The sequence below is a fragment of the Gymnodraco acuticeps genome, unplaced genomic scaffold (assembly GCF_902827175.1).
Source record: "Gymnodraco acuticeps unplaced genomic scaffold, fGymAcu1.1, whole genome shotgun sequence".
Lineage (NCBI taxonomy): Eukaryota > Metazoa > Chordata > Actinopteri > Perciformes > Bathydraconidae > Gymnodraco > Gymnodraco acuticeps.
This window is the reverse complement of record NW_022992191.1, coordinates 652,990-671,520: the sequence shown is the minus strand read 5'-3', so window position 1 is coordinate 671,520 and position 18,531 is coordinate 652,990. Positions and strand designations below refer to the sequence as shown.

Here is an 18,531-nt window from a genome sequence, read left to right as displayed (position 1 = left end):
GATTCACTTAAATGTATGTCTTTTTTTTTTTCAAAACCCAGGGACATTCAATTCATATGACGTAAAAGTCAGAAAACCTCTCAAACAGCATTATTTTAGGGCCAATCCACTAACTGATAAGTTGACTCATCATTGCAGCTAAGTTTTATGAAAATAATCACAATATTACACTCCCCAAAGTGGTTGTTTTGAAAATGACTTGACATTTTAATTACTACTATAATACACATAATTATTGATAACATAATTACAGTTCTCTCCTTCTCTGTCCTCTCTTCCATTCATAAATATTTACATAAATCACTTTCAGTCTGCTCTGCCTTGCCAGCAGGCTTTTCCGTCTTTCTGACGCTACAGCCACGGGTGTTGCTGCAGGGGATTGTGGGTAAAAGTCTGCCTCAGTGGCCCTGCAGAGAAAAATAAAGAGATGTCCTATAGCACTTTTTATGATCCTTTATCCTCATTTGGAGAAATTACATCCAGGAGTTTCTTAGCGACTGAAATAAAGCCACAATAAGAATACAATCTGTGGATGTGAAGCTGATGAACCGACCTTAAGCAGCGAGGTCCAGATGATTTTAAACTCTTCTTTGTTTCTCTGCCAGCTCTCGGGCCATTTGAGCGTTTTTCCAGCCTGCAGACGAGACATTTCCAACATGTAAGACAACTGACTTGGCCTTAAATCGTTAAATCGTTCGGACACCTACTTTTCCTGATGCTTTCCAATAAGCCGTCGCTGTTGGCTGGGATTGGGTGTGGGATCATCGCCGGGATCTTTAACCTCTCTCTGACCAATGGGTGTCTGAGCAGGGCGACTTGACCCAGGGAGAAGCAGTTGGAGGTCAGCCAGTAGGTGAACACCGCCTGAGGTTTGGTAGAGGAGAAAAGGGTTGTCACATTTAGATGCATTTGCTACCTACAGTATATGTAAGATGTGATTTGAGGTTCAAACAGTAAACGGACTCACTGTGGGGAAGCTGATCGTGAAAGGGAGGACGACAAAAGGCATGATCCTGAACACAGTCTTCAAGTGTCGCAGTTGGGGGTTTTCAACACCAGACTCGGCACCAAACTAAAAGATAAAGCGACAATGCGGTGATTATTTGACGTTCTTTCTTTAATGTTTTTCTGTAAGACAAGTTAGGTCAAAGCCCGCTGACCTCCAGGATGAAGAACATGGTTCCTGTGACGATTACAGGGAGGATGTAAAAAGGGTCTGCTGCCGTCAGGTCGGGGAACCAGAGCAGGCCGCCGCTCTGCATGCTGGGCACCGGCAGTTCAGACATCTTCCTCAGTGCGATGAAGAAGGAGATGAAGACTGGGGCCTGGAGGAACACATGAGGGATTTATCCTGATGGTATTAAGTGATAATCAATAAAACACATATAGTATTACCCTTTCTATTTTCTGTTAACTCTTTGATGTAGGTACATTTTGGATTATATTTGACCAGAATTGTACCATGACTAATGTGACAAACAATGTATTTAAATTTAACAGAGGAAATGATTGACATATCATCCAAATATTTAAAAATCTGAAGGTCCCACTTCAGCACAGTTGGCAGTGCAGTATTTAATGTGAACAGCAGGTGGCGCATGAAGCATTTCCTGTAATTTAGTCTCAACAAAAGGCCAATGTATAGAATTACATGCTTTAATCAAGGAAACTTAGTTAATTAAAAATAACTCTGTTAACTCAAAGTTCAAAAGTATTTGCAATAAAGTATATTAAACTATTAAAAGTGAAAGTACTCATTAGGCATTATGGCCCATTTCAGAATATTTATTAAATTACTGGATTATGATACCGACGCATTACAGACGGTAAAGCTGGTGCTATTTTAATGACTTTGTTAACTGCTAATAGATATGTTAACATGTTATTAGATCTCAATGTTTAAAAATAAATGTAGTGGAGTATAGAGTACAGTTAAGTAAAAGTACCCTGAAATTGTACTTAAGCAATGGACTAAATTCACTCACATTTCGGGATAGAGAGATAAACTGACCTGAATCAAAGGTACAATGAATCCGCGGAGAGGATTCGCATTATGCTTGTTCTTGAACAAGCTCAGCTGAAAGTAGGCTTTGGCAACTGAAACATAGAAAGGACCGCTCATGACAAGTTGTTGAAGCTGGATGTCTTCACAAGCACGAGCACAAACAGAACTCTAAATCGTGGCTCAAAAGACAAATGAAATTAAGAAGAAGAATGAGATTTTACATTCTAATTTGTTTCCACTGTTTTGCGCCTCGCTCATCCTGTTATTCAGTCTGCCAAACACGGCCATAACATTGTGCAGCTTGGCCGCCTCCCTCTGGCCCTTCACGATGACCGGGAACACGGCGACACGGGCAATCACCGTTCCTGAAGGAGAGGGAGGGATAAAGAGGAAGAAAGGAAATATTAAACGCTCTCATGTACACATGTGAAAGGCTTACATACACTCATGTGACACATGCTATTATGTACATGTTAAATGCTCTTATACACACACATGAAACATTTCGTAAACACACGAGAAACGCTCTCATATACCCATGTGAAATGCTTTCATACACACATTATACAGTCCCGCAAACACACATTTGAAACGCTCATAAACACACATGTGAAACAGTCAAGCACACGTTATACACTTGCATACACATGTAAATCCCCCTTAAACAGATATGATTTTGAATTCTGATATGCTTTACTACTTTTCCAGAGAATGTCTAATCTAGTGTTGCTTACCTACGACGATGGCCCCCCACCAGGGTATTCCAAGGTCAATGTGAATGTACTCTAACAGGTTCTGGACCATTCCCACTGGTGTGCGTGAGGCCAATCCCAGCGCCGCTAAACTGGGTTCTGTGACCACAGCCTGAAGGACCTCCGCTGCCGTTGAAGAGACATCAGCGACCTGCTCGGTGAACGACTGGGTTAAAACAGGGATCTGAAAATAAAAATGGAATCATATAAATTTAGAAGGTGATTAAAGTCTTTAAATTTGACTTTTGATGTAGTCACAGCTATCTGTTCTGTGATTGGTTGTGTGACTATGGGGGTGGGGTCAGCAGGCAGAGAGACGGGGAAGGTTTGCAGGACAGGAAGGACTTCAGAAGCGTCCAACAGTGAAGTCGTCGTGGTTCCATCCTAAGGTGGGATCTGTCAATATCAAGTTAACCGATTCTGCTCAACAGCTATGTTATGATTAACCTGTTCACATGTGTGCCGTCTCACCTGTGAGCTGTTGTGTCTGACGGCCGCAGCGTTCACCCAGAGGAACTTCCTGTTCTGTGTGCGGCCCAGCAGAGTCCTGGCAGCAGGACTGCAGCTCTCAAACACTGTGTGCAGATGAGACTTCTGGAGCAACCGCTGAGTAAAAGAGAAGGGAAGTGTCAGCCACATTAAGAAACTACTACAACCTACTGTTACTGTGTCACATAAATCCAGGGGGTGGTATTTATGTACTTATTGCACTATATGGGGTCTTGCACTGTCCAAAACCTTAAAGTTCAAAGGCCGTATAGTCATATGCACAGCTACAGTGTGGTTATTGCAATGGAAATCAAAAGGCTTCTCCAACAATGCAACATAAATATACATAACACATAAAACAAAATAAAGTTATTGCCTAAACGCGTATGCACGCATGTCAGTGCTTTTGCCAACACTGCCCACGTTGTTTTTGTTTCATAACCTGGTGTTTGGTCAGTCGCATTAAATACTAGAGAGGCTGTCAGTGTCAAAGTCAAACAGAAGGCTGTGCAGGGGATGCTAACCGGCTAGCTAGTTAGCTTGGGGAAAGTCTCTGTGACTTTGTTTCAGAAGCAGTGATGAAGCACCACGTGTGAAACTGTAAACAACACTTACGTGGTTCAATATGTCTGAAGGGGGATGGCTGCCCCGGCTCGGTTTTCCACTCTGTCTCAGGAAACATCTCGCTAAACAAGCCGGAGTCACCCCGCTCCTGATGGCAGCCATGCTGGAGGTAAAGCAAAGCTGCTACGGGAAGACGGAGGAGTCAATTCTCCCTGCGCGCAGCAACACGCTTCGCCCGTCTTCAGTGTACATTATTTAAAGATAATATGGCATTTCTATTGGCCTTTAAAACAACACAAATACATGTTACTATTATTTAATAGTAACATGTATTTTTCTTGCTGTTTTTGTTTATTGTAAATGTACCTTTTATATTTGTGTACCTTTATTTTGTTTAGGGCACTGGGTGATTTGGGCACCTTCAAATAATTAGTACTCTACTGAAGTATAACTACTGAAGACTTCTGACGTACAACTACTTTACTGTATTTCCAAACGCTACTCTACAAGGCTACTATAAAGTATATCGTACATTCTCGGATTTAAAATATTTAGTATAATTTCTACATTATGCTAGAATTAAGAAAAATAGAGCACTTCACATGTTTAAAGTAATTAAAACACATGAAATACATATTTGCAAAAATGACTGATTTCCAGACTTGACATTTTTGGAAATGTAATCATTCAATCAAGTCAGATAACTTCATGAAAGGAGACAATGGTAAGAGGCGCTGATCAATTAACTGATTGGTCGACAGCTCTACTATTGTGTACTCAGAAATCACAACAATACACACCAAAAATGTTGTTTTGAGGCAGATTTCACATTTAATTAGAATAATACATAATGACAACCCTTTCCTCCCACACTGTCCTCTTATCCATCCATAAATATTTACAAAAATCATCATCAGTCTGATCTATTCAATAGTGTCCTTCCATGGCTTTGCCGCCTTGCCAGCTGGCTTTGCTTTAGCTGACGCTGCGGGGGGGGTCGGCTGCTGCAGAGGATTGTGGTTAAAAGTCTGCCTCAGTGGACCTGCAGAGAAACATAAAGAGAAAACGTATAACAACATTGAGTTTCAGACCACACAGAAAGTGCCAAAGCCTTCACACCACAGACACAATCATGCTCATAGATCCTTGAAGCCTGCATCTCTCAATTGTTTTCTTAAATACTTAAAAATGTCAGTAAATATTGATCAATCAAATGTCTAATTTTGTCCGTCCTCCAGTCCAAAAACACAAAATATTAATTGCACCGTCATGAAAACTGGAATGTCTACTTAGTTACAATCAGTGTTCAGGCCTTAACCTATACGCACAAACTGAATATCCATCAAGATGTGTTTACCTTTTAAGTATCTTTCAAGTTATGGATTCATTTTCTCACACGATTTGCTCTTTTTGAGGCCCATAATCCCATTAATGGCAGAGTTACTTCTTTATTAAATTATTGTCTTATTGTTGTAATACCAGTGTATGGCCACACGGGGGAGCACATCTGCCGTTTCTACATCAAGACCACTTCATTTTGTTGTGCACATTATTGAATAACAATTTAAATAAGCAGACTATTGATTTGTCAGGGCTAATAATCCAACTGGATATTATGTCATTCCAGTTATTCAGTGTTATGCAACTTTATTCTTCATTTATGATGCACTTTTACAGACACATCATATATCATCATATCATTTAAGCCACATTATATCATATGCAATGTGCTTTTCCACCTGCACACCTTGGACATACTGACCTTTAGAAGCGATCTCCAGATGATTATTGATTCTTCTTTCCCTTTCTGACAGCTGCTGGGCCAGTTGAGCGTTATTCCAGCCTGGAAACCAAACCAAAGTTACACCATGGACACAACTTGATAATTGACTTATTCTACTAAAACAAAAATGAATCCATCAAATGCAATCAGTTGGGTGTAGAGTTTAGATACTAACCCTTCTTGAGGCTTGCGATTAAACCCTCATTTTGGGGCACGGCTGAGGTTGGGTGCTCGATCCTTGCCGGGATCATTAACTTCTCTCTGACCAATGGGTGTCTGAGCAGGATGACTTGACCCAAGGAGAAGCAGTTGGAGGTCAGCCAGTAGGTGAACACCGCCTGAGGTTTGGTAGAGGAGAAAAGGATCGGTATTAAACGGCTGCAGCGTATGATGTAAGGTGAAGTTAAAACAATAAGCTGACTGACCGTGGGGAAGTTGATAGTGAAAGGAAGGATGACAAAAGGCATGATCCTGAACACAGTCTTCATGGTTCTCAGGTTGGGGTTGTCGACACCAGACTCAGCACCAAGCTAAAAGAGACAAAGCAGTGAATAAAACAATATAATCCTGTTGATATGACTTTTCAGTTATCTTTCTTTCTGTAAGACAAGTTAAGTCAAAGCCCGCTGACCTCCAGGATGAAGAACATGGTTCCTGTGACGATTACAGGGAGGATGTAAAAAGGGTCTGCTGCCGTCAGGTCGGGGAACCAGAGCATACCGCCGCTATGCATGCTGGGCACCGGCAGTTCAGACATCTTCCTCAGCGCGATGAAGAAAGAGATGAAGACTGGGGCCTGGAGGAACACATGAGGGATTTATCCTGACAGCACAAGAACTGCAAAACTGTAATCATAAACAAATATTGTTGCTATTTCCAATTTTTGTAAACTCCTTTTAATGCACACGTTGAAGGCAGATGCTGAATTACATTTCACTGGATGTATGCCTTATAAGGCTTATATGGTTATATGTGGCAAACTAAATGGATTAATACTAAACGGAGAAATCTTAAAGGGGACCTATCATGCAAAATGCACTTTTTGATGTCTTTTATATATAAACATGTGTCCCCGGTGTGTCGGGGAACTCACGCAGCGTCAGAAAACAAACCCTCTCTTTTCCTCCGTACCCAAATCTCTAAAAACGGGGGAACAACGGAGCTGATCCTGATTTGCGTCCGATATGATGTAATATCTGAAATGTGGACTACGGCCCTATCAGAAAGTTGCTATCAGAAACAATGCCCGACTGTTTTGGACGTAATATGGTCGGTGTTTACATTAGCATCGCTAACACTCAGAGCTAACCTGTACTGGAGAGCATGTGTGTGTGAAGAAGCAGGAAATAAAAAGGAACTCACCTTGTGGTATAACCGGCAAGAGAGAAAGCCTTTGAGCTCCAAACGGTTTCAGAGAGAATCCTTGATAATCCATGATATGGCGTTTCATCACCGCAGTATTTAGTTTAGACAGTCGGGTCCCGCATGAGCTCAGACCCCTCCTTTTTATTAATCTATTTTTTTGTTTTAAAGCTTTATACCCAAATCAGCACTTTTGAAACAGGAAGTGAAATAGAGGGATATGAGGCATGGCTAGAATGGGTGATCTGTTTGGTATTTTGAGCAAAACACTTCATAGACATGTTTTTTATATATTTGTATATATCTGAGACCTATCGCCTAGAAATAGCATGATAGGTGACCTTTAAGCCATATCATCAATATTTTTACAAATATGAAGATGCCACAGTTATGTGAACAACAAGTCTTCGTCTAAATGCAATTTTCTTTCCACAAAAGTAAACTGAATAGAAATACAGACGTGAAAATGATGTCTGCTTTGACAAATTATACATACTTTATGGATATAACCAGGATAAAGACATAAACTGACCTGAATCAAAGGTACCAGGAATCCACGGAGAGGGTTGATATCGTGCTTCTTCTGGAACAAGTTCAGGTCAGAGTAGGCCTTGGCAACTGTAACATGCAAACAACAGGTCATGACGAAGCTAAAACCAGATTTTGTTCTACATGCCCAAACTAATAAATAAAAAACATCTCTATTGTGACTTATAAGAAGAAGATTTTTTACAGTCAAATTTGTTTCCACTGCTTTTGGCCTCGCTCATCCTGGTATTCAGTTTGGTCAGCTCGGGCAGAACATTGTTCAGCTTGGCCGCCTCCCTCTGGCCCTTCACGATGACCGGGAACACGGCCAGACGAGCAAACACCGTTCCTAAAGGAGAGGGAGGGATAACAGGAAGAAGAGGATGGTAAGAAAGGACACAGGAAATACAGTGGACGTACTTACCGCAGCATCAGGTCTAAAACCACCAGACTCAGTGACAGGTTCATCCCACAGGCCATAAGACTATTAAACACCTGAACTTCTGAAACAACATCCATAACATTCATCTGTTTGCAACTCATAAATATCAATATTCCAATTACTGTATATAGACTATTCTGCACTGTTTCTATTATACTTTATGTACCTGTACTATTGTATCTGTCTTATTGTGTTGCACTGTTGGAGGAGCCTGTGACCTACGGTTGTCATTGTCATAACTACGCTGTAGCTATGCACACATGACAATAAAAGCCTTGAAGCCTTGAAAGACGTAGTTTGAATCGCTTGAGTGACTGATTGTTAGTGTTGCTCACCTACGACAATGGCCCCCCACCAGGGCAAACCGACATCCATGTGAGCAAACTCTAGCAGGTTCTGGACCAGCCCCACCGGGGTGTAGGAGCACAATCCCAGCTCCACTAATCTGGGTTCTGCCGCCACCGCCTGCAGGACCTCAGCTGCAGTCGGCGCGACATCAGCCAGCTGCTCAGTGAACGACTGCGATAAAACAACGGCAGAGTCAGCGGACAGAAGCTCAGAGGAGGAATCCAACACTGGAGGAGGAGATGTGTTGACTAATGGTGCCGCCGTGGAAACAGTTTCAACCAGGATCTGAAAATAACAATTAAAATGGAGTCAGATAAAGTTAGAAGGTGACTAAAGGCCTTTGATTTGACTTCACATGTCGTCTCAGCTACCTGTTCTGTGATTGGTTGTGTGATGAGGGGGGAGGACTGCAAGACAGGAAGGGCTTCAGAAGTTGCCGTGGTTACATCCTCGGGCGGGATCTGGTGATAATATTAAAAACAAGGTACGATTTCAAGCAGCTGTTCAATTTGAGGATTTGTTGCATTTTGAAATCTCAGTCAGACCACAAACATATTTTTATAATTGATAGACCTCAATAATTTCAATATAGAATCACTGTAAACACAGAAGGCTCCAGTGCAACAAAAGAAAATGGCTGAACAAAAACTGATTATAAATATGAAGTGCTCAGGTGTCCAGTGTGTGAGCAATGATGTGTCTAAATGAATAAAAACATGCTAAAGAAGGTGGAAATTGCTAAATTCAAAATACAGAACTCGAGCCTTTGGTCAATTTCAAAATGTACTTAATATTTCCCTGTACACAACAGGGTAATAAAATAGACCCATATTGTAAATTCTGGTTATTCCTCCAGACAAGCCATCTCTATATATCCGAATGTGTTATTAACTCTGTGGTTAAAAAACGAATATAATACTATTTCCTTTTGCTTTCGACTGAGGATGAGTTTGATGTTAGTGATGTGCAGCTGTTTCTGATTGACAGATACTTCACCATGTGCCGTCTCACCTGTGAGCTGTTGTGTCTGACGGCCACAGCGTTCACCCAGAGGAACTTCCTGTTCTGTGTGCGGCCCAGCAGAGTCCTGGCAGCAGGACTGCGGCTCTCAAACACTGTGTGCAGATGAGACTTCTGGAGCAACCGCTGAGTAGAAGAGAAGGGAAGTGTCAGCCACATTAAGAAACTACTACAACTACTAAAACCTGATGACACATATGAGGGCTCTGTCATATCATTACTTGGATGCAATCGCTAACGCTACCTGGATACATTCTGATTAATGCAGAAAAATCTGGCGATAATTTGACACAAAATTTAAAAGACATATGTTTTGAAGAACCATTATTCCTTTAGGTTATGAATGTATGCATTGTGGGTCTGATGAAGCTAGCAATGGGTTCTGAGAAGTGGTTCTTGCATTACCCAAATCAACGGATTACAAAACAACCTCCAAGACGTTATGATCCACCCCTCTTGAACTTCTTTGCAAATCCAGGGGAAGGTAGCGATGTACTGTATTGACCTTTATGGTGCATTTTGAACAAAAACATTATATACAAAAGAAGGTGTAATGATAATGCAATAACAATAATGATTAATTTGGGTTTTAAACCTGCAAACTACAGATACATTTGAATGTATATTAAGGTGACCTGATCCAGAGAAGAACCAGAGATGAATGCTTAGTGTAACAAAACCTTAATTGTGAATCTGTAAATCACCTTTTCCTTTAAGCTTTTTATTTTATTTTTGAATTATTGCATCATTAATAAGCACTAGAGTCTTTGCAGTATATTTTCCTTCATTTCGTCAATAATTATTTGTTTTAAGTGCTTTGTGAATTAAGAATACTGATTGTGTATACTGATCCTCTTTCTTCGGTCAATAATGAATTGAAACAGATGTTTTTACACAATATTAGATTAATTTAACACTCAAGATCATATGTTCACAATGAAGGATTTACACTTTGAGAAATGGATTAAATTATCTGAGCATTAAGATTAACTCTATGATAATTACCTATTATAAGTTATACATCTCAACGACCTCTGGTGGCCTTTGGCTGATTCCTACAGGTCAGGACACATCAGCTGGGTATGAACTATACATTTTAGATTCAGTTTTCAATATTAGAACATAGTTATACTAAATGTGGAGCATTAGCATCAGCATCAGTACTTTAGCAGCATTGTTTTTGCTAGTTGTTGACAAAGCTAACGGCTGCTAACAGAGCCCTGCTAGCATATACTTGCATATTAATGTAAATAAACTCCTGCTGGGCCTACACAAGTATTATTGTGATTTTAGCAACCCTGCCTACGTTGTTATTGGTAAAAGCCTGGTGCATTTGCATGAAATATAAGAGATACTGTCTTCACTAGAGAGGCTGTCAGTGTCAAAGTCACACAGAAGACATTGGTAACTGTGCAGAGGATGCTAACCGGCTAGCTAGTTAGCTTGGGGAAAGTCTCTGTTTGTGACTTTGTTTCAGGAGCAGTGATGAAGCACCACGTGTGAAACTGTAAACAACACTTACGTGGTTCAATATTTCTGAAGGGGGATGGCTGCCCCGGCTCGGTTTTCCACTCTGTCTCAGGAAACATCTCGCTAAACAAGCCGGAGTCACCCCGCTCCTGATGGCAGCCATGCTGGAGGAAAAGAGAAGCTGCTACGGCAATACGGGGGACTCAATTCTCCCGGCGCGCAGCTTCACGCTTCGCCCATGTTTGTTTAAAAATATATATATTTTAATATCAATAATATGTAATTATATTCCTTGTACACAAACAAAAAAACTAAACAAAAATACTTTAATAAATCAACAAAACTAACAGTAAGGTTTAAGAAAACGTGTGGAAAATGTGAATAAGAATAAAAGAGTGTTCAATATGTATCATATGATCTCGGGTGAGAAACAGTATTGTTACAAGATTCTGCCCCAAAAACAATGAATATTGGGAGAAAGATATGTATTGTATTACAGTATAATCAATAAAATATTATTTACATATTGTCTTTTGCATGTCTATTGGCTTTAAAAAAGCACGGACACAAAACTCTGTAAAACTACAAAATAAACCACATAAAATTAAACTGGACTGAACATTGTGCCCTTATCAGCCAGGTGCTAAACAACCAAAATAACTGGTTATTATTTGCTCGCTTATCCGTCGTTATTCATGTGTTCACGCTGTTCCTTGGACCTTCACTTCTGGTAAAAAAAAATCCTTCAAAATGAGAGCTTTATTTTACGAAAATACAATTATTTCTATAAAAGGTAAGACATTTTAAAGGTAATTTAAAATCAATATCATAATATCTATGTATTATATTTTGCATGTCTGTTGGCTTAAATAGACCCCTCTTCTGTTGACCTTCCTGAAGTTCTCTTTTGTTTTGTTTCCCTGTTAAAGAAGAAAATAAAGTGATTTTACTCAATTGTTTTATAAATGTCAAGCCTATATGGGACAATATGAGGGAATCTCTGCAGCATCAAAACCTGTAACTTTCCACAAAAACAGTGCATGTACAAGCTTGTCTTTCACATGTGTTTTATTTGTTTAAATCATCAGCAATTCCTACAAATGACAACAATTTATTTACAAATGTACATTTGAATTGTATTTCTTCATAGAATCTCTTGTCTGTAAACACCTTAGATATTACATTGATTGCCATTTTCGCTGAACAATAAACATTTTTAGAAATAAAGATTAATATTTCTGTCAAAGCATAATTTGTACATTTGGGGAAATTGAGAAGAGCAACAAAAAACACATTTATAATGAAACATATAACTTGTTTTTCCTTTTCTTGACTTTTCTTTAGTTAATTCACGTTATTTTCTATTACAGATTTAACCTAAATCAGCCCTTTGATCTAAAACAATCCTCTTTATTATTTAATTGTTTTATCATGATCCAAAACAAGAAAAATAAACCACACTAAACAACCAAAACGTTCTACCATCAGACACTTAAACTAAAAGATCTACTTTATCAAAGCACTTCCCATTCTGTCTGATTGCTAACTATTTGTGATTAGACTGCAATATTGTGATTATCAATAAGCATCAATAAAAAAACACAAACGAGTGGAGCACCCCAACGACGTGCCCTCTTGTAAAATAACAACTTGAGTTGTCCTGCATTTTGTTTAATCTGACTCTGAAGTCTGGTCTGCATTTTTCCGCCCTTTCCGGAAAAAGGAAAAACACCCAAAAGTACGTTTCTTTTTCTTGCTTCCCTTTTGCTTCAGTGGGGAAGAGCTTCGCCTTAATTTGATTTTCTTCACACCTTTTATTTTCTTTGCATGTTTTACTCCAACAGCTTGTTCTTGTGCCACAGACATGCCTTTAGTTCTGGAGTCCTTCAGATTTAATTTGCTTACTTTCTCTGGCAATGTGACCTTTGCATCTGTTTTTGGACCTGAGAGTCTTTCAGAATGACCCCGATCATATTCTACACAACTACTAACGCGTGCGTGTGAAGTTCCTTCTCCAGCGTCTATCATGTTCCTCCTCTCACTTCTTTTTTCATCCCCACTATGGGTCTTGCTTATTTCCTCAGCAGGGATTCTCTCGTGAAGATGAAGTGCTTTCTCTGAATCAAACCTTCCTTCCATTCTATCTCCATCTTGTGTTTCCGTCACATGAACATCTGTTTGTGTTGTTTGTGCAAAATGCTCTGAACTGCTCTGTCCAGCATCTGATCTTCTATAGATATGATCGTCTCGATCCTGACCGAAGTGTTGGTGTCTCTCTGATGTTTCTCTTCTTTGTGCTTGTTTATCACCCCCTCTCTCTTGCTCCAAGTCTCCCTTCACATCCATTTCCTCTCTCTGTTGCTCAGGGCTTTGATACAACCTGCTTATTTTAGATTTGCTCCGTTTACTATCACCAACTCTTTCATAGCAGAGGTCATATTTGGTCAAGAGCTTTCCTGTCCCTGATGTTCTTTCCTTGTCTTCATTATAATACCTTATAATAACAGGTTTGGGGACATCCTTTCCTTCAACTTCCTGTGTGCCCATCTTATCTTTATACATGTCTTGTTTAACATAATATAATTCTTCATGGTACTGATGCTCTGGAAACCTGTTGGGGTAATCTATTCCTCTCCTTTCTGACTGTGCATCATCTTTTATCCTTCCATCCTCATGACCTTCCACGGCCATTTGTTCCTCATCTTTTTGCATGTCAACATTTTGAGGATGCATGTTGCTGACTCCCTGTTTATAGTCGTGACATGACGTGTTGTGTATGTCATCACCCTCCTGTGACTTCCTGTGGCTAACATCATCTGGTCTTGCACTGTCCTTGCCCTGGTCGTCGACACTCTCTTCAAGTTCTCTGGATAAGATTTCTGTCTTTTTGGTCTGGTTCTCTGCCTCAGCAATACCTGTCATGGCTTCTTCATCTGAAGCTATCATTTCCCCCTTATCTCTCTGTTTTTCTGCATTGTCATCTTGAAGGTGATACCTCATGTCTTTCCTTTCCTCATTACACTCCTGTTGAATGTTTGGACTGTTATAACCTCCAATGGGCCGATCCTCTGAACTAGAGAGGTAAGATGATCGTCTACACTCGTCATTGACATAGTTGCTAAATCCTGTTTCCAGATTGTTGTCGATGGAAACATCCACTGCATTGGTACAACCTGCTCCTGCTGTCTTCTCAACCCCATCCTGACACTGAGTAGACTCCTCTCTGGTGTCTTGAGTATCTGCAGCATGTACTGTTAAATAAGTTTAAAACAAAATTAGGCTAAGTACCAAGCAATATGAACAACAGTAACCATGAGGTACATGTTTGCTATCTTACCTTTATTTTTCCTGTAAAACAGAAGATAAGCGCTGTCGGATCTAGAGAGAGAAATGTGGGGATAAAGGTCATTTTTAAATAGAACAAGAAAATTGGCTTGTGTTTTATACAGGGTCTTTCTGTTGTTCATTGATACAATCAGACAATGTAAATATCAACAGAGGAATGCTTTGGTGTGTACATTTAGGGTCTCCATATGAATAGATCTGTAGGTGTTGCAAAATACACATTGATATTGGTATATTATATTCATTTCTAATAGTTTTATTTTACCATTCAGTAAAGATGGAGAATAACCTCGGTCAGCCATTACGGTTACAGTGCGGTGGAATACATTACTTATACTGAAGGGAACTGTTCATGTACTAAATAATTGCAATGAAAAGAAAGACTAAAACTTACTTCTCAACCTGATCCAACTGGAATGGCTTGCAGTTGGCCTGTTGAGAACAAACATGAAATTATATTTATTTTTACTGTTATATGTAAGTCTTGATAACACTCGAGTTAAAGTGATCGCTCTTACCTCTGTGACACATCTATCATTGAAGCTGTGCCATCTCCCATCATCCTCAGGTTTGATTTTGGCAATGTAATGTCCACTACTGAGATCTCCAAAATGTTCCACCATCGCATACAGTTCATAGGGCTGATTCTGATCATCAGTGGAAAACATGACAGACATGAGACTCAGGAATAAAATATGTCATGATGAAAAAGTAAAATATACTATAAACATACCTCTGGTATCTGTAGGGTGCAGGGAACGTCCACAGTGCAGTTGATTTTGACATATCTCATAGAATAGTAGTCAAACTCAAACCTCTTCAGCAGCAGCATCAAAACCTCTGGATGATGATTTATTACACATTTCTGAAGAAACAGGTCCCCAGCATGTATTATAATGCAGTTATAACCATGAACTCTGTATGTAGACTGTAATGTGATCTACATAAATAAAAAACATGTTGTTATTATTACTCACAGTAGTGGCATCAGACTTGTCATCACATTTCTCGCAGTACATCCGGTTTTCTCCATTGAGAGACGATTCTCTGAAATACTTCTCAATGCCATTCACCTAAAAACAAGCACTCGTGTCATTTGCGTCTGAAGTTAATTCTGTGACATCATTCCTTATCGGTTTAATGGGTTTGTGGTCTAAGGGAAGATGGCATATTAGGTTAATTCCACGCAACAGAAAAATGCTTTGAAGTGTGCAGGTTGTCAGATGCTTACCACGCTAAAGTTCTGACCGCAGGAAGCCATCAATGCAAGAGGAAGATTCCAAAATGGCCCAGCAGCATCAGTCTCGGTACCACATGATGAACATGTGGTCTTGTGGGTCAGCTGTCCGTGAAAAATCTGAAAGCACAAAAATACTTGCAAAGAAGTATTTTTCTTGTAATGTACAGATTCTAGTAGATTTCGGTAATGAGTTATTTACCTTCGATGCATCATCACTGGTCTTAGCTAAAATCTTCTCAAAGTACTCAGCAGCATCCTGCTGTTCATAAACTGAGGGGGAAACGAGCAGAAATCAGTGAGTATTTATTTTACTAAATAAAATGAGCTATTGATTTATATTCTTAGATATTGGATACTACACAATGGATAACATTTCCCAAATAGGTAGCCCCTTTAAAGGCACTGTGTCTCTGTGTGGTATCATACTGTACCATTGTTGATGCCCAGCTTCTTTGTGATCTTATAGGTGTACGCTGGATAACTTTTTAAGTCACCAAACAGGGATTCAAGTTGAAGATCGATATGCTCAGAGTCAGGATTATCACGGGTGTACCTGCACAAAGTCAAAAAACAGCGGTGATGAGATACAAAGGTGCACTGAATACCCCCTCAATACTGTTGAAATGCATTTGATGGCATGAAGTTGACTTTGTAACAAACCCTTCCACAGCGTCTCTGAAGTCTTTGGTCATAAAAAGCACCTGCAGCACACTGTTCAGGTAACATGTTGACCCTTGGTTTTCCAAGCCATGGTACTTAATGGCTGTTGGAGGAAAATGCAAATGACGCTATGAATGTAAATTGTAAGTCTCTAAACAAACGGCACATAGCGATATCTTACCAGGAGGGGACCACATGTTGGAGACAAACTGCCGACCGGATTTATATAAATCCATGTTGATTCGTTTTTGACGATCGTATCAGTCCACTCATACACTGCCAGCTGCAAATCATTTGACATTTAAGTGTTGACAATGAATCAAACACACCAGTTTCATAGAGGAACACAAAGCAGAACATAATGAGCCTACCTTCAGACATTCCCGCAGACCAAATGTTCATTCCTCCGTTTATCATCGATGTGTCTCGAAAATCACTTTCTCTTTCTATTTCTAATAAAAATGTTCTGCTGCATTCAGGGAGTGTCGGACAAATGTTATTTTGAGAACACACACGGTTCACATGACTGGCAAGGAAATAAAATATACTTGCCCTTGCCTTTACTGATTTTACCTTAAGATAAATCATAAACCACTTTTCCTCTTTGTCTTCTCTCCTTGCTTTACAGGAGGAGATGAACGCAGCATATTCAGCTGCTGGTGGAGACGTTTCTTTTTGTAGACCATACATGCAGAGCTGAAAGAAGTATCCATATGCTTTACTCGAGTAAAAGTATAGCTACTAATACACCATTGTCAAAATACTTATTGCGAGTAAAAGTACTGCATTCAAAATCTTACAAAAGCAGTATCTGCTAAATGTACTTAAAGTGTAAAAAGTAAAATAATCATTGTGCAGAAACATGGCACCAGATGATTATATTTATATATGTGACATTAATATATAGTATTGTTGCTTCAAGAAACATTTTTACTGTTGTAGAAAAACAAAGTTCTGATTTACTTTTTGTAAAATGAGTTAGTCCACTAGTTTAATTTTTAGAGATGCATTTTGTTAAACCTCAACATTGTACTAAAGTACAGTGAGTACATGTACTTCTTCTCACCTACATGGATGCATTTACAATATTCATATTCATTGTGTATTACAAAACACCTATGAGCACACCCCATGTGTGAAGTAATTATTTAATGTGTATTTAAATAAACTGATTTACATGGGATAACTGCTAGACTGCGAGAGCCCTTGCAGGGACCCCTGGGGAACCCCATTAATGTGTCTTCACTCTACTAGGCAATATCTGCACACAAGATATGAGGAAATAAAAGGAATTAGATAGAACGTGTCTTTATTTGAACAGAAAAACCATTTTTACATCGGAACAATAAAAGGAGCAAGACATATAGCACACATATAGCACACAGTAGAGCGTAAACAGCAGCAGGAGAAGGTGGAGGTCTCTGTCAAGCGGTCAGTCCTCCAGGAACCTTCACCACCATGTGGATGTGGGACTGGTTCTGGATTCCATATTCACTCAGCAGCCCGTCGTCTCCATCCAGCATCTTATCTGTGAAGATCAGCCGCAGAGCCCCCACTCCTGTACACACACACATACACACACACACACACACACACACACACACACACACACACACACACACACACACACACACACACACACACACACACACACACACACACACACACACACACACACACACACACACACACACACACACGCACACACACACAGTTAACATCAAATATACTTAAAGTACTCATTAGGAATAGAATAATATGACATGTTGTGATTATAATTATTAAAGTGTTATCAAAGGTAAAGGTGCAGCTATAGTTTTAATGACTTTGTATACTGAAGGCTAGCTTGTGAATTTACTCCAGGTGGAACTAAAGTCTGATTTAAGCGTTGATTATATTTCCCATCATTAATCAAAGATCTGTAAAGTAACTAAAGGTACCACATACATGCAGTGGATTGAATGATTTACCTCTGAATTGTACTGGGGGACTTTTTTTCAAATACTCAAGTAAAGTACAAGTCTCTCAAAAGAGTACTTGACTAAATGTACTTAGTTACTTCCCCTCCTGGCTATTACCTGCGGTCTCGGGAAGCCTCTCTGCTATCTTCTCCTTCAGCTGCATCACGGTCATGCTCTTGAACTGCTCCTCCGTGTTGCACATGTCGATCATGAGTATTTCACCTTTAAATCCGTGCACCACGACCTGGTAGATTTTCCCCATGGCTGTGTCTGTCTGGGTGCGAGCTGCTCCTTCGCTGGGAGAGAGGTAATGCCACCTCAGGGTGCTGTGTATGCTGACCAACAGCAATCTTACGCAAGGGGGAGGGGGAGGGGAGGAGGATACTTTCACTTTCGTCCTGAAGCTATTTTTATGATTATTACCATGATCATTTTTGACTTTTTGTAGTTGTAGGCTATTTCTAATTTATTGTGTGTTGGTGTTTAGTAACTATTTAAAATGTTAAAGGACTGGTACTTGAGTATTTTCAATGTTTAGCTACTTTGTACCCTTAGTACAATT

General features: G+C 39.7%; 4 protein-coding genes across 4 annotated transcripts; all 4 read right to left on the bottom strand.

The window, feature by feature from the left end:
- Positions 1 to 178: 178 nt before the first annotated feature.
- Positions 179 to 4,113, bottom strand: LOC117539215 (mitochondrial inner membrane protein OXA1L-like). The gene is made up of 11 exons (XM_034205265.1): positions 3,862 to 4,113; positions 3,229 to 3,363; positions 3,022 to 3,141; positions 2,740 to 2,941; positions 2,227 to 2,370; positions 2,012 to 2,097; positions 1,161 to 1,325; positions 968 to 1,072; positions 708 to 864; positions 554 to 634; positions 179 to 407 (listed from the first exon to the last, which is right to left on the bottom strand). Exons 1-10 carry the CDS (start codon positions 3,970 to 3,972, stop codon positions 579 to 581), a joined length of 1,281 nt encoding a protein of 426 aa, XP_034061156.1. The 5' UTR covers positions 3,973 to 4,113; the 3' UTR covers positions 179 to 407; positions 554 to 578.
- A 503-nt stretch (positions 4,114 to 4,616) lies between these two features.
- Positions 4,617 to 10,941, bottom strand: LOC117539212 (mitochondrial inner membrane protein OXA1L-like). Its single transcript, XM_034205262.1, has 11 exons — positions 10,816 to 10,941; positions 9,285 to 9,419; positions 8,645 to 8,734; positions 8,261 to 8,558; positions 7,689 to 7,832; positions 7,488 to 7,573; positions 6,225 to 6,389; positions 6,019 to 6,123; positions 5,769 to 5,931; positions 5,573 to 5,653; positions 4,617 to 4,852 (listed from the first exon to the last, which is right to left on the bottom strand). The coding sequence occupies exons 1-11, from the start codon at positions 10,924 to 10,926 to the stop codon at positions 4,734 to 4,736; spliced, it is 1,497 nt and encodes a 498-aa protein (XP_034061153.1). The 5' UTR covers positions 10,927 to 10,941; the 3' UTR covers positions 4,617 to 4,733.
- Positions 10,942 to 11,813: 872 nt separating this feature from the next.
- On the bottom strand, positions 11,814 to 16,480 carry LOC117539208 (ubiquitin carboxyl-terminal hydrolase 36-like). Its single transcript, XM_034205256.1, has 12 exons — positions 16,380 to 16,480; positions 16,190 to 16,291; positions 16,009 to 16,111; positions 15,780 to 15,901; positions 15,548 to 15,618; positions 15,340 to 15,465; positions 15,086 to 15,181; positions 14,842 to 14,973; positions 14,627 to 14,755; positions 14,503 to 14,540; positions 14,101 to 14,141; positions 11,814 to 14,002 (listed from the first exon to the last, which is right to left on the bottom strand). Exons 2-12 carry the CDS (start codon positions 16,242 to 16,244, stop codon positions 12,435 to 12,437), a joined length of 2,481 nt encoding a protein of 826 aa, XP_034061147.1. The 5' UTR covers positions 16,245 to 16,291; positions 16,380 to 16,480; the 3' UTR covers positions 11,814 to 12,434.
- Positions 16,481 to 17,300: 820 nt separating this feature from the next.
- zgc:194655 (uncharacterized protein LOC794380 homolog) lies at positions 17,301 to 18,326 on the bottom strand. The gene is made up of 2 exons (XM_034205258.1): positions 18,087 to 18,326; positions 17,301 to 17,566 (listed from the first exon to the last, which is right to left on the bottom strand). Exons 1-2 carry the CDS (start codon positions 18,229 to 18,231, stop codon positions 17,433 to 17,435), a joined length of 279 nt encoding a protein of 92 aa, XP_034061149.1. The 5' UTR covers positions 18,232 to 18,326; the 3' UTR covers positions 17,301 to 17,432.
- Positions 18,327 to 18,531: the final 205 nt, after the last annotated feature.